We start from the raw sequence: 18233 nt of genomic DNA on the forward strand, positions 1-18233 counted from the left end.
GGTCCTCCTAGTGGTGAATGTAATTAATGTGGCATTATTGAGAAGTTTTATTGTTCATGACACTGAAGCCAACCATAAACTCTAATCTCTACAAACATAAGACAGGAACCCAAGAGAAATACCATATTGATAGCCACAGGACAGAACTGTGTGCGAATCATTCACTGCACACAGGACTCAGATTATGAACTAACTACTGGAGTGATCACTCAAACATCAAAGTTGAAAGTTTATCTTAAAATACTTACCAGTAATCCATTTTACACTGACTGAAGAGTACTATTATTTTATACAGAATATAAAATCATGCAAGTCCCTCTGAAATAAGATACCTGGTTTTTTATAAGGAATACGGGTATGTCTTTCTCCTAATATGTCTCAGTATTTAAATGTATGATGTACCTCTGGAAGAAATAAATAGTAAGAGAACTGTCATGCAAACTGAAAATTAAGTTCACGGGTTGTTAAAAAGAATAACTAGGCTATTTATCTAAAAACTGTCATGTTTGGCACTTTTGGGCATAAGTGAAACTAGATGATGTTCAATAAATCATTATTATTTATTATATAAACATTCCAAACAACAAAAGTGATTAAGTAATTTTTATTTGCTAAATTCAAGTTCTTTTACATAGGTGGCAATTTATCACAGGTAGGCGTGAACATTTATTTATAAAACTGTTGATAGATTGCTACTCATCATATAGCAGCGACATTGATTCAAAGACAGGCACGACGAAAAGATTGCTAAACATGTAAGCTTTTGGCCAGGAGGCCTTCTTCTAAAAAGACAACACAACACACACACACACACACACACACACACACACACACACACACACACACACACACACACACACACACACGACCACTGGCTCTGGCTTCTGGCTGCCTGTGCCAGACTGGTCCTGCACCCAGAGACAGTGGTTATATGTGTTTGAGTTCCCCCTCAAATAAAGCCTTCTGGCTGAAAGCTTAAATGTTTAATAGTCTTTTTGTTGTGCCTGTCTGCAACTCAGCATCTCTGTTATACAGTGAGTAGCAATCTATCCTTTTGATAATACTGTCATTATTCCATCCTGGCATTTCCATTGTTTTGTGTAAACTACTGATAGAGATTATTATGAGAATCTTGGCAGTGAGACCTCTGGTATCATACTAGTATCAGTATGACGATGATGAAGACTATTATTGCTCCAGCTATAACCTGTAACAAAAGTTCTTGAATTCAGTTATCATTAGAAAATAAGACATTGTAAATATTCAAGTCAGTGAAAGTAACATATTACTTTCAACAACAGGTTATAAATGCCTCGGAGTTAGAACTTTACAGAAGTATTCAGGAGGAATAAGGTTCAGATTTATATTTGGCTAAACCTTTTTAGTGAATGCCCTCATGTTTTCCTTGAGTGTGGCATGGCTGATTTTTTTCCCCATCTTGTCTTATTAAGAAAGTGCACCATTTCTAATAACTGCACTGTTGACAAGACATTAAAATCAACACTTCCTCTTATAACTTAAACATACACTCTGTTGTGTTCCATTTTTTTACTTTATAATATGTGTCTGTTTCTGCTCTTGTAATGCTTTCACATTGGAAAGAAAGCTCTGAGTATTTAAATGATCTAATAGATTACAATCTTTTACAGTTTGAATTTTGATGAAATTAATTGTAACAAAGAAAATATGTAGTTTGAATTCTTGGAGATATCCAGTATATGAAGACCTTGTCCTCACCTCTGTCTAATCTTTAGCATGTGCTGATGCAGTTCACATCAGACGCTCAGCACAAGCTAACAGAGAGAAAGATATAATTACAAGAAGTGTGTAATCTTCTTTTCAGTAGTAGAATTAAACTGCTTACTTTCAGTCAATTATTTAACAACTTTTGTTCAGTTACTTGGGAGTTCATGTAGAAAATGGATGATGATATTACCTCCTCACAGTTTAAAAAATTACTGCAAGTATTTGAAAATGAGGAAACAGCACTATAATAAATACCTTGCACATTAAGTTTCTTCTTTTTTTCTTTTTTTTCTTTAATTTCTGCATTCTTCGCTTTGCGTTCTCAGTATTGTCCTCCGCATGCAACACAAAGTATTCAATACAGTCAATAGTTGCACCCTGAAATTACAAATTATTATTAGTTCATATGGAAAGGAAACAATATTTTCTTTAAATGTTTCTTATCTGTTAGGAGTCTGCTTGGGGCATTGCTCTGCTCAGAATATTGAAGACATATAAAATACCAGAACAATTCCAAAATTTATCATAGGATAAAAATACAGAGGAGAAAAAACCGCACAGTTATGGTAATAGGATAAAATAGGTATTTGTTAAAAGGGAAACAATTGTCCCTGAAAACAATCATTAAGAAAAACTCCTTGCTGTGAAATATAACTGAATGGAAATTATACAGTACATACTTGAAACAAGAGTGAGATCACTTAAGGGGGGGAAAACTTGAATATAGTGAGATATATACACCCCAAAAAAAGTTTCGCATCACTCTGGTTCCCAGAACTCCTGAAGGTAGATGTTGACTGTGGATATCGTATCATAGACACAGTCCCTTTGACTGTTCAGAGATGTCATGAAACCCGCCCAAAGACACAAACAACCATGCACGAGCAGTGCCTATTAGACGGAGGGGGTCCGTCAGCTGATCAGTTCCAGTTATTCCACCAGGAAGGAGGTACACGGCTCATGTTTTCTGTAGTTCAACCATGCCTAGATGGTCAATACTGCAGTTTGATTGCATCCGCATTGTTACTTAGTGCCAAGGAAGGGCTCTCAATGAGGGAAGTGTCCAGCCATCTCGGAGTGAACTAAATCGATGTTTTTCAGACATGGAGGGGAGACAGAGAGACAGGAACTGTCGATGACATGCCTTGCTCAGGCTGCCCAAGGGTTACTACTGCAGTGGATGACCACTACCTACAGATTATGGCTCAAAGGTACCCTGACAGCATTGTCACCGTGTTGAATAATGCTTTTCATGCAGCCACAGGACATTGTGCCATGACTCAAACTGTGCGCAATAGGCTGCATGATGCCCAACTTCACTCCCAGTGTCCATGGCAAGGTCCATCTTTACAACCATGACACCATGCAGCGCAGTACAGATGGGCCCAAAAACATGTCCAATGGACTGCTCAGGATTGGCATCATATTCTCTTCCCTGATGAGTGTCACATATGCCTTCAACCAGACAATCATTGGAGACAGGTTTGGAGGCAGCCCAGTCAGGCTCAATGCCTGAGACACACGGTCCAGCAAGTGCAGCATGCTGGAGGTTCCCTAATGTTTTGGGGTGGCATTATGTGGGGCCGATGTCCACCGCTGGTGGTCATGGAAGGTGCCATAATGGCTGTACGATATGTGAAGGCCATCCTCTGACCGATAATGCAACCACATTGGCAGCATATTGGCCAGGCATTCATTTTCATGGATGACAATTCGCTACCCTATGATGCTCATTTTGTGAATGACTTCCTTCAGGATAATGACATCGCTCAACTAAAGTGGCCAGCATGTTCTCCAGAAATGAACCCTATCGAACATGCCTGGGATAGGTTGAAAAGGGCTGTTTATGGATGATGTTACCCACTAGCCACTCTGAGGGATCTATGCCGAATCGGCGTTGAGTAGTGGTACAATCTGGACCAACAGTGCATTGATGAACTTGTGGATAGTATGCCACGATGATTACAGGCATGCATCAATGCAAGAGGACATGCCACTGGGTATCCACTGGGTATTAGAGTTACTGGTGTGTGCAGCAATCTGGACCACCACCTCTGAAGGTCTTGCTGTATGGTGGTACAATATGCAGTGTGTGGATTTAATGAGTAATAACAAGGGTGGAAATGATGTTTATGTTGATCTCTATTCCAATGTTATGTTCAGGTTCTGGAACTATTGGTAGCAAGATGATGCAATACTTTTTTGATGTGTGTATAATGTATGTAATTGCAGTACAAAATGGTGACGTAAACTTGCAAACCATTTAACAGAAACATAATAATAACTATACTGATTTCAGTGTAATACACAGCTCTTTATATTTGTGCTTTGGGAAGAGCAGTTAGTAGCTAGTAAAAATGGCTAGAGGAGAGCTATATTTCTAAAGAAAGTCGATCAAATGTTAGCAGTAAAAAATTTGATTAAAAATGATATTCGAATTCTCTATGTCCTAAAGGGGATGACAGTGTATCTACAATTAGTTCTTTATGCCAGAGAGCTCTATTTTGAAGTCTGAGTGTCAGCAGCTCTTTTGCAATGACCTCATCAGTTAGTTACGCTTCATAAGCAGCTGGAAATTGCATTGCATGCTGTCAGTGATTGAATAGTGCTTTTGCAAACTACCAGGATTCATGTATGGGAGATGTCAAACGTGACTCAAGTGCTGTTCTCTCCTGTGGATACTGTCTCCTCCCCAGGAAATACAGGATCCATCACAACTCAACAATTAGACTGTGAGTGGTGAATCAGTGGTAATGTAAGGGGTTTGATGTGCTGTCTCCACCTGAAATTGATACTGAGCCAGTGCAACACACTTCATCTGTAGGGACACCTGTTGTATTCCACGTTGCTTGGGGGAGTGGAGGATGAAGCCAATGAAAAAGGGTGGAAATCAGTTCATCATTGGTAGTTTAAACATGCAGCAAACAACAGTAAACATTATGGAAATGGCACCTAGGAATGAAAGGAACAAGTTTGCTCAGTTTGCATGGCTGAGGTCCTCATTCATCATGTCGAAAAAGCAGTGCCAGCAGCCATTGAAAGAGCAGAATGCAACCAGCTGTAGCTCATGACACATGGTTGAATGAATTATGCATGTCATCTTGGCTCTGCAGTTGTACTTCCCTCATTCCATCAAATGGCAGAGAAGGTTGAGAAAATCAGCTTTCCTCATAGAATTTAAAAAACACTCATAATCTGCAGCATTGTCCTGAGAATTGATTGTGTCCACACAGTTTCTGAGTGGAATAGGAAGCTATGACCAGATACTTGGAAGGTTCAGTGAAAAGCTAGGTTGTAACTTTCTTGACTTGTATCATAAGGTTGAGAATTGTCCAAGGTTGAGCAGAGTCACAATTGTAAACTATTCAACGAATGTAACATATAGTTTTGCAGTTACATGGACCTGGAAATGTGTTCTAAATTGAAAATAATGTAGCCTGCCCATAGTATGTATGTTTTCTGATAGAGGTCACTCAGTTCCCATGCATCAAATTACAATGTTGCTGTCACTTGCTTCAAGGAAGATGTCCCAGTGGAGGCTGATCTTCAGAAATTGGAAAGAAAGGCATTTGCAACTGGATTGGTGGCAGATGTACTACACAGTGAAAAACCCAAGAAATATGACAGTGATATTGAGGTCACTGAATACTTAAATGCATCATTGCTTTGTTCACCAGCAAAATCGACAAGGAATTGGAGATGAACATTCTCAGAACCTCAATGTGTCATTCTTCAGAAGGGAAGTTACTGTCCATTTCTATGTGGCAGCACCAATGAATTAAGTGATTATGAAATCAGTATGTGATGTTATTTGTGCAAATAGTTGGTGTAACATGGGATTCTACAGAATAACACATTATTTTTTAAGTGTGGAACATCCCACTATGCACACTTTAGTTTAACACATGTGCAGATGGGGTGCAAAAACCACCAGCTCCAGACATCGACAAGACACAATGGCGATTCCACATCTCCAGTTATGGGGATGGCTTGCTTATGTTTTGGTGTTGGAGCTCAGTGGTGCCTTGGAAGCCTCAGAGATAAAGCGTGCTGGCAAGAATGTAAAAGATCAAACAGTTAAGGGTTATACTTGAGAACTGTCATTCTGACTTTGCTGTCGAATGTCAAAACATAACATATATGTGTTACGATCTGTTGTGAGCGATCTTCATCGCTCATCATTGTAAAAATGAATATTGCTATTATAGTAGAGAAGAATTATCTCATATCTGATAACGCCATTTCAATAGCTTAAATACACCAGAGTCTCTTTCAGCACCTTCCCCAACTGCAAAAGGAAAAGAAGTAACATGACTTGGTTTAGTGGCACTGTGTAGCAGCTCCACTAGTGCAGTTAACTTTAAGAACAGTGGCCAAAACTTATTTAGGTGGTAAAATTGTCACACATTCAATCAAATGACAGATTGTGTATGGAGTGCATCTCACCGTAACCAACCACAAGGTTACATTCTATTTTGACATCCTATTGCAGGACACAAATTAGAAGTGCTAAAAGAAGAGAGCATTCATGATAATAAACAAGATTTATCATGAATTTTGACAGAATAAGAAACACAATGCCTAGAGCAACCTAAGTCAGTAATAAAAAAAGATATAAGTAGACACACAGAGTGGTGTTGCTTAAATTGATTTGATTAATCGAGGTGAAATAAATTTAATTTGATTAAAACCAAATGAGTGTTGACTGACCTCAATAGTTGAAGAAAGAATATTAGTTGACCATAACAAAGATATTCATGTGCTTAAATAACCACCAGCAAGTGACTAGAGAAAAATTTCATCGAGAATTTGGAAGAATTCAACGTTGTGATTTTGAGACTAAAGTTGCAGCAGCAATCTCTGATGGCATCCCTGCAGCAGCCAACTGATACAACAACACTCTTATTCAGTACAGTGGCCTGTTGGCAGTATTTACTCATTACTAAATAAAGGCATTATTGTCCGTACTGTATGGCAGTTACTGCCCACAACATGGAACGTAATTTATTAGAAATTTTAGGGAAATTAAAAAAAAAAAATAGAGAAGTTAGATGATTTCTCTAATAGCATTACAATCAAAGGTCAATCACTGTCAAATTTAAACAGACAAGGGGAGGAGGAGGTAACTACAAAAGTAGACAGGATTTCTAGTTTAGAAACAATAATATTAAAGCGAGCGAGGTGGCGCAGTGGTTAGACACTGGACTCGTATTCGGAAGGACGACGGTTCAATCCCGGGTCCGGCCATCCTGATTTAGGTTTTCCGTGATTTCCCTAAATCCATGAACCATGAACCATGGACCTTGCCGTTGGTGGGGAGGCTTGCGTGCCTCAGCGATACAGATGGCCGTACCGTAGGTGCAACCACAACGGAGGGGTATCTGTTGAGAGGCCAGACAAACATGTGGTTCCTGAAGAGGGGCAGCAGCCTTTTCAGTAGTTGCAGGGGCAACAGTCTGGATGATTGACTGATCTGGCCTTGTAACATTAACCAAAACGGCCTTGCTGTGCTGGTACTGCAAACGGCTGAAAGCAAGGGGAAACTACAGCCGTAAGTTTTCCCGAGGACATGCAGCTTTACTGTATGATTAGATGATGATGGCGTCCTCTTGGGTAAAATATTCCGGAGGTAAAATAGTCCCCCATTCTGATCTCCGGGCGGGGACTACTCAAGAGGACGTCGTTATCAGGAGAAAGAAAACTGGCATTCTACGGATCGGAGCGTGGAATGTCAGATCCCTTAATCGGGCAGGTAGGTTAGAAAATTTAAAAAGGGAAATGGGTAGGTTAAAGTTAGATATAGTGGGAATTAGTGAAGTTCGGTGGCAGGAGGAACAAGACTTTTGGTCAGGTGATTACAGGGTTATAAATACAAAATCAAATAGGGGTAATGCAGGAGTAGGTTTAATAATGAATAAAAAAAAATAGGAGTGCGGGTTAGCTACTACAAACAGCATAGTGAACGCATTATTGTGGCCAAGATAGACACAAAGCCCATGCCTACTACAGTAGTACAAGTTTATATGCCAACTAGCTCTGCAGATGATGAAGAAATTGATGAAATGTATGACGAGATAAAAGAAATTATTCAGGTAGTGAAGGGAGACGAAAATTTAATAGTCATGGGTGACTGGAATTCATCAGTAGGAAAAGGGAGAGAAGGAAACATAGTAGGTGAATATGGATTGGGGGGAAGAAATGAAAGAGGAAGCCGCCTTGTAGAATTTTGCACAGAGCATAACTTAATCATAGCTAACACTTGGTTCAAGAATCATGAAAGAAGGTTGTATACCTGGAAGAAACCTGGAGATACTAAAAGGTATCAGATAGATTACATAATGGTAAGACAGAGATTTAGGAACCAGGTTTTAAATTGTAAGACATTTCCAGGGGCAGATGTGGATTCTGACCATAATCTATTGGTTATGAACTGCAGATTAAAAATGAAGAAACTGCAAAAAGGCGGGAATTTAAGGAGATGGGACCTGGATAAACTGAAAGAACCAGAGGTTGTAGAGAGTTTCAGGGAGAGCATAAGGGAACAATTGACAGGAATGGGGGAAAGAAATACAGTAGAAGAAGAATGGGTAGCTCTGAGGGATGAAGTAGTGAAGGCAGCAGAGGATCAAGTAGGTAAAAAGACGAGGGCTAATAGAAATCCTTGGGTAACAGTTGAAATATTGAATTTAATTGATGAAAGGAGAAAATATAAAAATGCAGTAAATGAAGCAGGCAAAAAGGAATACAAACGTCTCAAAAATGAGATCGACAGGAAGTGCAAACTGGCTAAGCAGGGATGGCTAGAGGACAAATGTAAGCATGTAGAGGCTTGTCTCACTAGGGGTAAGATAGATACTGCCTACAGGAAAATTAAAGAGGCCTTTGGAGAGAAGAGAACGACTTGTATGAATATCAAGAGCTCAGATGGAAACCCAGTTCTAAGCAAAGAAGGGAAGGCAGAAAGGTGGAAGGAGTATGTAGAGGGTTTATACAAGGGCGATGTACTTGAGGACAATATTATGGAAATGGAAGAGGATGTAGATGAAGACGAAATGGGAGATAAGATACTGCGTGAAGAGTTTGACAGAGCACTGAAAGACCTGAGTCGAAACAAGGCCCCGGGAGTAGACAACATTCCATTAGAACTACTGATGGCCTTGGGAGAGCCAGTCATGACAGAACTCTACCATCTGGTGAGCAAGATGTATGATACAGGCGAAATACCCACAGACTTCAAGAAGAATATAATAATTCCAATCCCAAAGAAAGCAGGTGTTGACAGATGTGAAAATTACCGAACAATCAGTTTAATAAGTCACAGCTGCAAAATACTAACACGAATTCTTTACAGACGAATGGAAAAACTGGTAGAAGCTGACCTCGGGGAAGATCAGTTTGGATTCCGTAGAAATGTTGGAACACGTGAGGCAATACTAACCTTACGACTTATCTTAGAAGAAAGATTAAGAAAAGGCAAACCTACGTTTCTAGCATTTGTAGACTTAGAGAAAGCTTTTGACAACGTTAACTGGAATACTCTCTTTAAAATTCTGAAGGTGGCAGGGGTAAAATACAGGGAGCGAAAGGCTATTTACAATTTGTACAGAAACCAGATGGCAGTTGTAAGAGTCAAGGGGTATGAAAGGGAAGCAGTGGTTGTGAAGAGAGTGAGACAGGGTTGTAGCCTCTCCCCGATGTTATTCAATCTGTATATTGAGCAAGCAGTAAAGGAAACAAAAGAAAAATTCGGAGTAGGTATTAAAATCCATGGAGAAGAAATAAAAACTTTGAGGTTCGCCGATGACATTGTAATTCTGTCAGAGACAGCAAAGGACTTGGAAGAGCAGTTGAACGGAATGGACAGTGTCTTGAAAGGAGGGTATAAGATGAACATCAACAAAAGCAAAACAAGGATAATGGAATGTAGTCAAATTAAATCGGGTGATGCTGAGGGGATTAGATTAGGAAATGAGACACTTAAAGTAGTAAAGGAGTTTTGCTATTTAGGGAGTAAAATAACTGATGATGGTCGAAGTAGAGAGGATATAAAATGTAGACTGGCAATGGCAAGGAAATCGTTTCTGAAGAAGAGAAATTTGTTTACATCGAGTATAGATTTAAGTGTCAGGAAGTCGTTTCGGAAAGTATTTGTATGGAGTGTAGCCATGTATGGAAGTGAAACATGGACGATAACCAGTTTGGACAAGAAGAGAATAGAAGCTTTCGAAATGTGGTGCTACAGAAGAATGCTGAAGATAAGGTGGGTAGATCGCGTAACTAATGAGGAGGTATTGAATAGGATTGGGGAGAAGAGAAGTTTGTGGCACAACTTGACTAGAAGAAGGGATCGGTTGGTAGGACATGTTTTGAGGCATCAAGGGATCACAAATTTAGCATTGGAGGGCAGCGTGGAGGGTAAAAATCGTAGAGGGAGACCAAGAGATGAATACACTAAGCAGATTCAGAAGGATGTAGGTTGCAGTAGGTACTGGGAGATGAAGAAGCTTGCACAGGATAGAGTAGCATGGAGAGCTGCATCAAACCAGTCTCAGGACTGAAGACCACAACAACAACAACCTAAATCCCTCCAGGCAAATGCCGGAATGGTTCCTCTGAAAGGGCACGGCCGACTTCCTTCCCCATCCTTCCCTAATCCGATGAGACCGATGACCACGCTCTCTGGTCTCCTACCCCAAACCAACCAACCACCAATAATATTAAATTTGCGTGTGGATTTACAGACAATGTAAATAAACACTGTAAGCTGATAGGAAATGAAGTGAATGCAGTTTAAAGGGGTACACTAAGAACCTAAGATGTTAAATAATTAAATCTCAGATACAGAAGAATGGATAGAAATACAAGAACAAAATAAAGAATTTTATGAAGTGATTGGTGCCCTGAACATTTTAACTAGTTTGGAAGAATCTTTACAAGAGCCTATAAAAAGTACAGGAGAAGGTTGAGTTTACTATTGCTACCATCAATTCTTTGGGGAATACTGAAATTTGTTGTTCTAGGGAATATATTAGAGTATAAAATGTCCAAAAAAATTAATCTGTAATGAGTACTCGCAACAGATTTGGGTTTAAAATACAATGTGCTTCAGGAAAGTTGGATTACAAGTGGAAATACTGCAGTATATAGTGATCATAAGTTTGAGTCCAGCCAGCGTATGAATATGAACGCATATATTAATAGAATGTTAGTTATGAATACATGAAGTTGTTATGTCTTTCACTGTCTGTTGAAACAGCTGAGATTGTTGCTAATGGACTCTGTGTTGGATTAGGTATTCTATATTACATAGATGTGCAGTATGTGCTAATAATATGCGTATTGTTTAATGCAGCATGTAAAGATAAAGATCTAAGATGTATCTATTCTCCCAACGCAGAAAGAGGTTGTAGTAATTAATCTAAGAGAGATATTGACCATTACAGATGCAATATCACCATGCCACTCAAAAAGTAGAGAATTCATTTCTTTTTTGAGTGTCATGGGAAAAATCAACAATGTAGGAAAAAACTGATTGCTGCTTACCATAAAGATAACAAACTAAGTTGTAGTTAGGCACAATTAAGACACAATACATAAGCTTTCAGCCTCAGCCTTCATCTTTCTCCAATGAATGCTGAGGCCTAAAGCTTATGTGTATGTGTTTTTAGTTGTGCCTGTCTGCAACTTAGTTTGTTATCTTTATGGTAAGAAGCAATATATCTTTTCCTACATTGTTGATACCTGGAGTTTCCATTGTTCGTTATGGAAATACTTTATTTTCATATTGCTTTAATTTCATTACTTACTTGAGGCTCTCTGGCATTATTACTTCTTTGTTTAACATTTAGTCAAAGCTAAAGGAGACTTTTTTTTTTTAAATATGTGATGAGTAAAGTAAGCAGCACCTTCAGGCATTAAGAGTCAGCTGTTAGAGTAAATGAATTAAAGTCAATTTCTGGAGCTGCGAGCATAACACATGAACACTGTGTTATCCCTGGAGTGTATTAATTACATCATATTATTTCAGTTTAAATATGAAGAAAGAGACAAACAATTATTTTGTCAAAACTTTATTTCTTGCAGATCATGGAATGGATTATGAGAAATGTTATACAGTGTTGACAATCTTAAAGAAATTTATTGTGTCATCCATCTTTCTACATTCAGACATTTATATTGCTGAACCCTACCTTTCTACAGACCACTCTGCGCTAATTGCAACTTACTAACATAGGATAGCATGAGGCAGCAACATACATATGGTGACAAAACAAATACCCAATACATTGATGAAGACAAAATGTTTGTGGAAATACATGTGTTAGCCACATAATGAAAAGGGGAGAGTGGATGGACATTGAAAAAAATTTAAGGCAAGTATGATGTGCTAACATGCAAGCAAAAAAAAAACAAAAAAAAAAAAAAAAAAATAAAATAAAAAAAAACAGATAGTTTGTGGAGCAAATTATCTCGCTGTCATAGCTGATGAAGCATTTGACAGATGAGGAGCAAAACTAATATAGAAGACTCAAGTTATCTCTGAAGAGCAAGTACTATTGGATAAATGATTTGATAATCCAGTAAAAAGGCAACAGTTATTAAAGCATTAATGAGACATTAAGTAGATGTGTCATGTAATTGTGGAGAAGAGTAAATACAGTATAAGAACAAAGAGTTACTCTCTATAGAAATTCCGGGAGAACTTCCAGCTTACACTGAAAGTATGCAACTTAAGAAATGAAAAATAAATGCATTCATGTATTTCAAATTGCTCTTTTGCATGGTGTTTTGGGTTGGTGGAATTGACCGCTTTGATAGTAAAGAAATGTAAAAGTAAGTATATCCCAAGAAAACTAAAATTTATAACATCGCAAGAAACATAAGTAGAAGCTACAAAAGGTGAAGTCAGGAAACATGTTGGAATAACTGGGTAGAGTTGATATGTTAATAGAGAAACTTTGTAATTGTGAGAATAAGGGTCGGACACTGTGCATGCTGTTAAAGATTTAAGCAGGGTTGTACACGATTTTGTGTAGGTATTGGTGAGGTCAAGGGTAGGCGGACTCTTGGAAGTGGTGGCCTACAATTAGAACTGCTGGAAAGGAATGACCTGAACCATTAATTTTTTTAATTTTCTTTTTTTACATAAAGGCATGAATATAGGGACACTCGCTTAGAAGAGCGAAAAAATATGTACGCTGTGTGTGCCCACACAATGAGATGTAAGCACTGCTCTTACAATAACTGTTAGTCACATTGTTGGATTGTTCTCCAAAACAGTTAAAAGGCTAATAGACTTATCCAGGCACAGATGATTCTATGCATTCACATTTCTGCACGAGTCTGACTTATCAGAAATCTGAGATTTGAGCTTGGAGAGAATGTTGTGAATTTAAATGTCAGCATGTAACTCCTTGTGGTAAAAGTAAACCTAATCATTTTTCAGTCTCAATAGATTTGAGAAACTTTTGCTCCTGTGATAAATAATTTAAGAGTGAAAAGGAAGAAAGTTACATTTCGGTAACCACGATACAGCCTGATTAAGCAGTTCAACTATTTACTGTGCTCTTCTGTATAAAAAGGAAACAATATCCATAGTAATCCCATGCAAAGGGAGCAATAAAATGCAAAATGGAAAAATTATTTAATGTATAACAGAATGTAATAAGCAAATAAATGATCAGTTGGAGACAAATATTTTGAACAAAGTTTGTTAGATGTACTTCTATCCTTTGTGAAAACAAATAGAATTACTCAATGAAGACTTATTTTAAAAATAAGATTGGATTCTGTCTTAAATGACTTTGAGAGAAAAATAATGAAATAACAATAACTGAAATGAATTGAATGAACATAATGTGCAGTGGGGTGCACAAGCCAGCGGCTCCGCACTCTGACAAGGCGAAACTTAACAAATACATGTTGCAGTCTATTGTGAACTACAAATTATGAGTGATATGTGTCACCTGTCATTGTAAAAGTAAATGTACTGCAGAAACATTGCCGTAATAATACAGAAGGATTCTCAAAAACCTAATTACGTCATTTCAGCACAGTAGAATTCTCACAAACCTGATTACAGCATTTCAGTAGCTCAAAGAGATCATAGCTGTCTTTCAGCATTTGCCCCAACTGCAAAAGTAGAGGAAATCACATGACGTGGTTTAGTGGCACTGAATAGCAGGTCCACTACAGCAGTTAACTTCAAGAACGGTAACCGAAAATTATTTCAAAGGTAAAGTTGACACACTTGACAGATTTCATAATGAGTGCACCACATGATAACCAACCTCAAGGTTACATTCCAACTTCCCCAACGTTAGTGGTTTGCTGTAAGGTTATGATGACAGATAAATGTGATTTGTATCTTAGCTCCCAGACTTGAAATGTTTAACTCTGGGCAAAAGACAACCCTTATTGTGAAGAAATTTACCAACATCCTCGTAATGTTGTGCTATGGGCCAATGTTACCAGTGACCTTACCATTGGGCTTTATTTCTGTGAAGGGCAGTGTACCTCCAGACATAATCTCATTGGCTGTTACTTGAACTCAACAAAGTTAGCATGCTGGATGATATTGTTATGCAACGTGATGATGTGCCTGGACACTATTGAGCTCCTGTTCGAGACTAGTTGAACAACCAGTTTCCATTATGGATTGGTTGCGGAAGTCCTCTCATATGGCCACCCAGAAGGCCACACTTAACAATGTGCAGCAATAAAAAAGATTTGTGCAATTCAATGGCTTCTGCTGAAGAGATGAAAGAAAAGATTACCAGTTCCCCAGAGAATGATCCTTCCCAAAATGCTGCACTGAGTAAGCAGGAGCACATGGCATCAAATCCAACTCTGTGCTGAGAATGGTTTTCAGTATACAGAGAGAATTTGAAATATGTAAGAGCACTTGTTTCTGTGTTATTCCATTCTTGCATGTATCATTTTCTGTTAAATACAATTTCTGCTAGAGATGGGGAGTTGTTTCATGTTCCTGTTTGCTTTCATGTTGCTTCATGTTTCAATACAATAACATTAAACATTTCTGATCGTGACTTGTGGAACACCCTGTAGAGTTCCCAATAAATGGCTAAGGAGCAGTGCACATCAAAGGCTGCTGCCCAGGTAACTGTGTGTGGGATGCATAAAGGGAATTTTTAGGTTACATAATATTTGTTCCTGTCAAGACAGTGAAGTATTCATCTAAGGTCCAAAGAAATGCCCCCCCCCCCCCCTCCCAAACACGTGAGACTATTAAAGTACTAATGGTTAACTAATGAAGCATTCACAACAAAGTGACAGAATTTGAACCATTTCTAAGAAGCAGTGGAGCTTATATAATGCTAGATACAGAAACATGACTAAAAATAATTGAGAGCAGTGAAATTTTAGGGCAAGTCTAAATGCATACAAAAGGATAAACTAATTGTAAATGGAGTCCCTCTGTAGATGAGTGGTCAGCAAAGTTAGCTGTCAGGTGGAGGACTTGGGTTTGATTATCAGTACTGCCAAGGATTTTCTTTGATGGAAAGAGTGGTAAGGATGCACTCAAGCTCATGATGACAATTGAAGAGCTACTTGATTGAGAAGAAGCATCTCCAAGGTCTGAAAATTTGGCAAAATGGCTGGGAGACTGGTTTGCTGACTCATACCCATCCATACCACATTGATATGGCAAAGGGTGACATGGCAGCTGGTCAACATCCCTTGGGAATTTAGGGCACGGATGAGGTGCTCATTTTAAATGAGAAATGGGGGTGGAATATTTCTTGCAATAGAAAAGTAGCTCAATTTAAGGAATATAGGCACTGAAGCTGCATGCAAGATGGTTTGGGCAAGACTCAGTATCAAGGGTGAATATAAATTTGTGATTGGATCCTTCTACCAGCCACCAGATCCATTCCCCAATTTAGCTGAAAACTAAGAGGAAACCTCAGCTTGCTAGTATGTATGTTCCGTAATTGCATTGTCATCATTGAATGAGACTTAACTCATCCAACAATTGTTTGGAATACATACAGTTTTATGAGTGGTAAGTGTGATGACACATCCTACAAAACAATGTTAAATGCTTTGTTTGAAAACTACCTAGAATAGATAATTTGGACACCTACTCATGAGAGAAATATATTGGCATTAATAATACCGAGCGAGGTGGCGCAGTGGTAGCACACTGGACTTGCATTCGGGAGGACGACGGTTCAATCCCGTCTCCACCCATCCTGATTTAGGTTTTCCGTGATTTTCCTAAATCGTTTCAGGCAAATGCCGGGATGGTTCCTTTGAAAGGGCACGGCCGATTTCCTTCCCAATCCTTCCCTAACCCGAGCTTGCGCTCCGTCTCTAATGACCTCGTTGTCGACGGGACAATAATCACTAACCTAACCTAACCTATTGGCATTAATAACGCCAAATTGAGATAACCTCTTGGAGGATACCCACCATGACCATGGGACAGCTGCAGCAAGCACGATTACCAAAACACAAAGGGCAACTGAAACAAGTAGAAACATTTATATATTCAGAACACTGTATAAGTAGGAAGTGGCATCATACAAACCTGTAGCTCTAGACTTGAGAATGTGGAGGAACTGTGGCTCAAATTTAGAAGAATAGTTGACTAAATAATAGATAGGTATGTACATGAAGATCAGTTCATATTGGATGAGATACCCCATGGTATACATTGTAAGGAGACTTACAAAGGAACATTGACTAACACAGAAGAGGCATGAAACAAAGCATTGGCCTATAGATAGAGAGATGCAGAATGTAACACATTTGGCTGTCAAAAGGGCAATGCATAAAGCCTTCAATCACTAGTGTAGCAGAACGTTACTGAAAGATGTGTCACAAAATAATAAGAAATTTTGATCACATGTAAGAATTGCCAGTGATACCAAAGTTAATATCCTAAGCAAAAGCAGAAATGGTAAGATCTGTTTTCAGATGTTCATTTACAAAGAAAGACACAGGAATATAGTCTCAGTTGAATACTCACACTGCTAAGAAGAGTGATATATACTGCCTGAAAAAAAAGTTAAGTACCCAAATGACGTAGTCAGACGTCAATGTAACTTCATACACATAAGTGCTATTGGTAGGTATGTGAATGATTATTAGAGTTGCAATTCTCTGTGACAGGTAGTACTACCACCAGACAGTTTTAGTGTTGTTACAAGGCATGGCAGAGTATATTAGGGCCATGAACAGCTTCAGATGTTGAGTGATCACTGTGAAGGACATGAAAATACTGCATACTCATGTGATAGAGTATGATCAGTACCTGACAATGTTTGAAAGAGGAGACCCCTCATTGCGGGTCTCCATTTGGCTGGGTAGTCAGATTGTGCAATACCCACATTTTTGAGGCTTTTGGAATACTCACCATAAAGGTTTCGGTCGACCATGTCTGCTTACCACAGGGGAGGATCACCAAATTGTGCACCTAGCACCTCCTAGCCCATTTCCACATGTACCTACCATCCAAATAATGGACTACCTGCAACATTCTGTGTTATCTCACACCATTGGTTGGATACTAGCAGCAGCCAGACTATGGAATTACCATCCCATGTGTAGGCTGCCATAACCAGCACAACACAAATATCTGAATTTGGAATGGTGCCATGACCAGAAAGCGTGCACTGCTGATGAATTGCATCAAATTGTGTTCAGCGATGAATTGCAGTATTGATAGATATTAGTGTCTGTGTTACAGGGTTAATCATAAAATATGGCATATAACTCGAACAAAAGAAACTGTGCCAAGTAGTTGAAGAAAAGCACAGAACACAAGTGATCCATAAAACTACAATCCAGTAAGTAATTCTTTGTTTCTCCTCTCATCCAAAGTACCTTAATTTGTTTGTCAAGTAGGAGGTGATAACCTGTTGGGTACCAGTCAGTAAAAGAATTATGGAGAACAAACTAGGTAGCTAAGGAGGCCTGCACAATAACTGCAGGTGCACAATGGATAGTGCTCTTATATACTGTGATCTGAAAGGCACAGGCCCATGTATAATTGGGATGAGAAGTGACTGGAAGCATGGGACAAACTTCACCTGACAAGTGGGAAAACTGAGCCCTTCTCATTTACATACTTATCAAGCACTACCCTTTAACATATGAATTCCTTCTCTCACAAGAGGACTCACCTCCATGCAGTATTTGTGGTTTATGAACATCTGTGGCTACCATTTTGGAAGGATGTGTCCAGTATTCACATGTTGGCAGCAAAAAATGTGGGTAGAGACCCTCAGCTGTCCATTTTGAGAAATGGCACAAATAGTGTAATATGTGTTACAAAGTTTTGCATAACATCCAATCTCCTGTATGAATTGTTAGGAAGGTACTCTTAGTTTTTTATGTCTTACAGACTGATGCCAACAACCAAACTTTACAATTTGTATATTTCACTCATTTCAAGTTTGGCATTCTTGTCTTTGATACAGGTAAGAACAGATAATGTGTGTAATTCTCTTCTTCATTAT

At 38.7% G+C, this 18233-nt stretch overlaps 1 protein-coding gene across 1 annotated transcript in view; it reads right to left on the reverse strand.

Annotated features, from left to right (window-relative positions):
• Positions 1-617: 617 nt before the first annotated feature.
• Positions 618-18233, reverse strand: part of LOC124624605 (syntaxin-like) — a 70439-nt gene continuing 52823 nt past the window's right edge. Inside the window, exons 8-9 of the mRNA XM_047149117.1 lie at positions 2002-2124; positions 618-1207 (exon numbers count right to left, since the gene is read on the reverse strand). Of these exons, the coding sequence (XP_047005073.1) occupies positions 1154-1207; positions 2002-2124 (177 nt within the window). The 3' untranslated portion in view covers positions 618-1153. The remainder of the gene's footprint in view (positions 1208-2001; positions 2125-18233) is intronic.

The sequence above is a fragment of the Schistocerca americana genome, chromosome 1 (assembly GCF_021461395.2).
Source record: "Schistocerca americana isolate TAMUIC-IGC-003095 chromosome 1, iqSchAmer2.1, whole genome shotgun sequence".
Taxonomy (NCBI): Eukaryota; Metazoa; Arthropoda; class Insecta; order Orthoptera; family Acrididae; genus Schistocerca; species Schistocerca americana.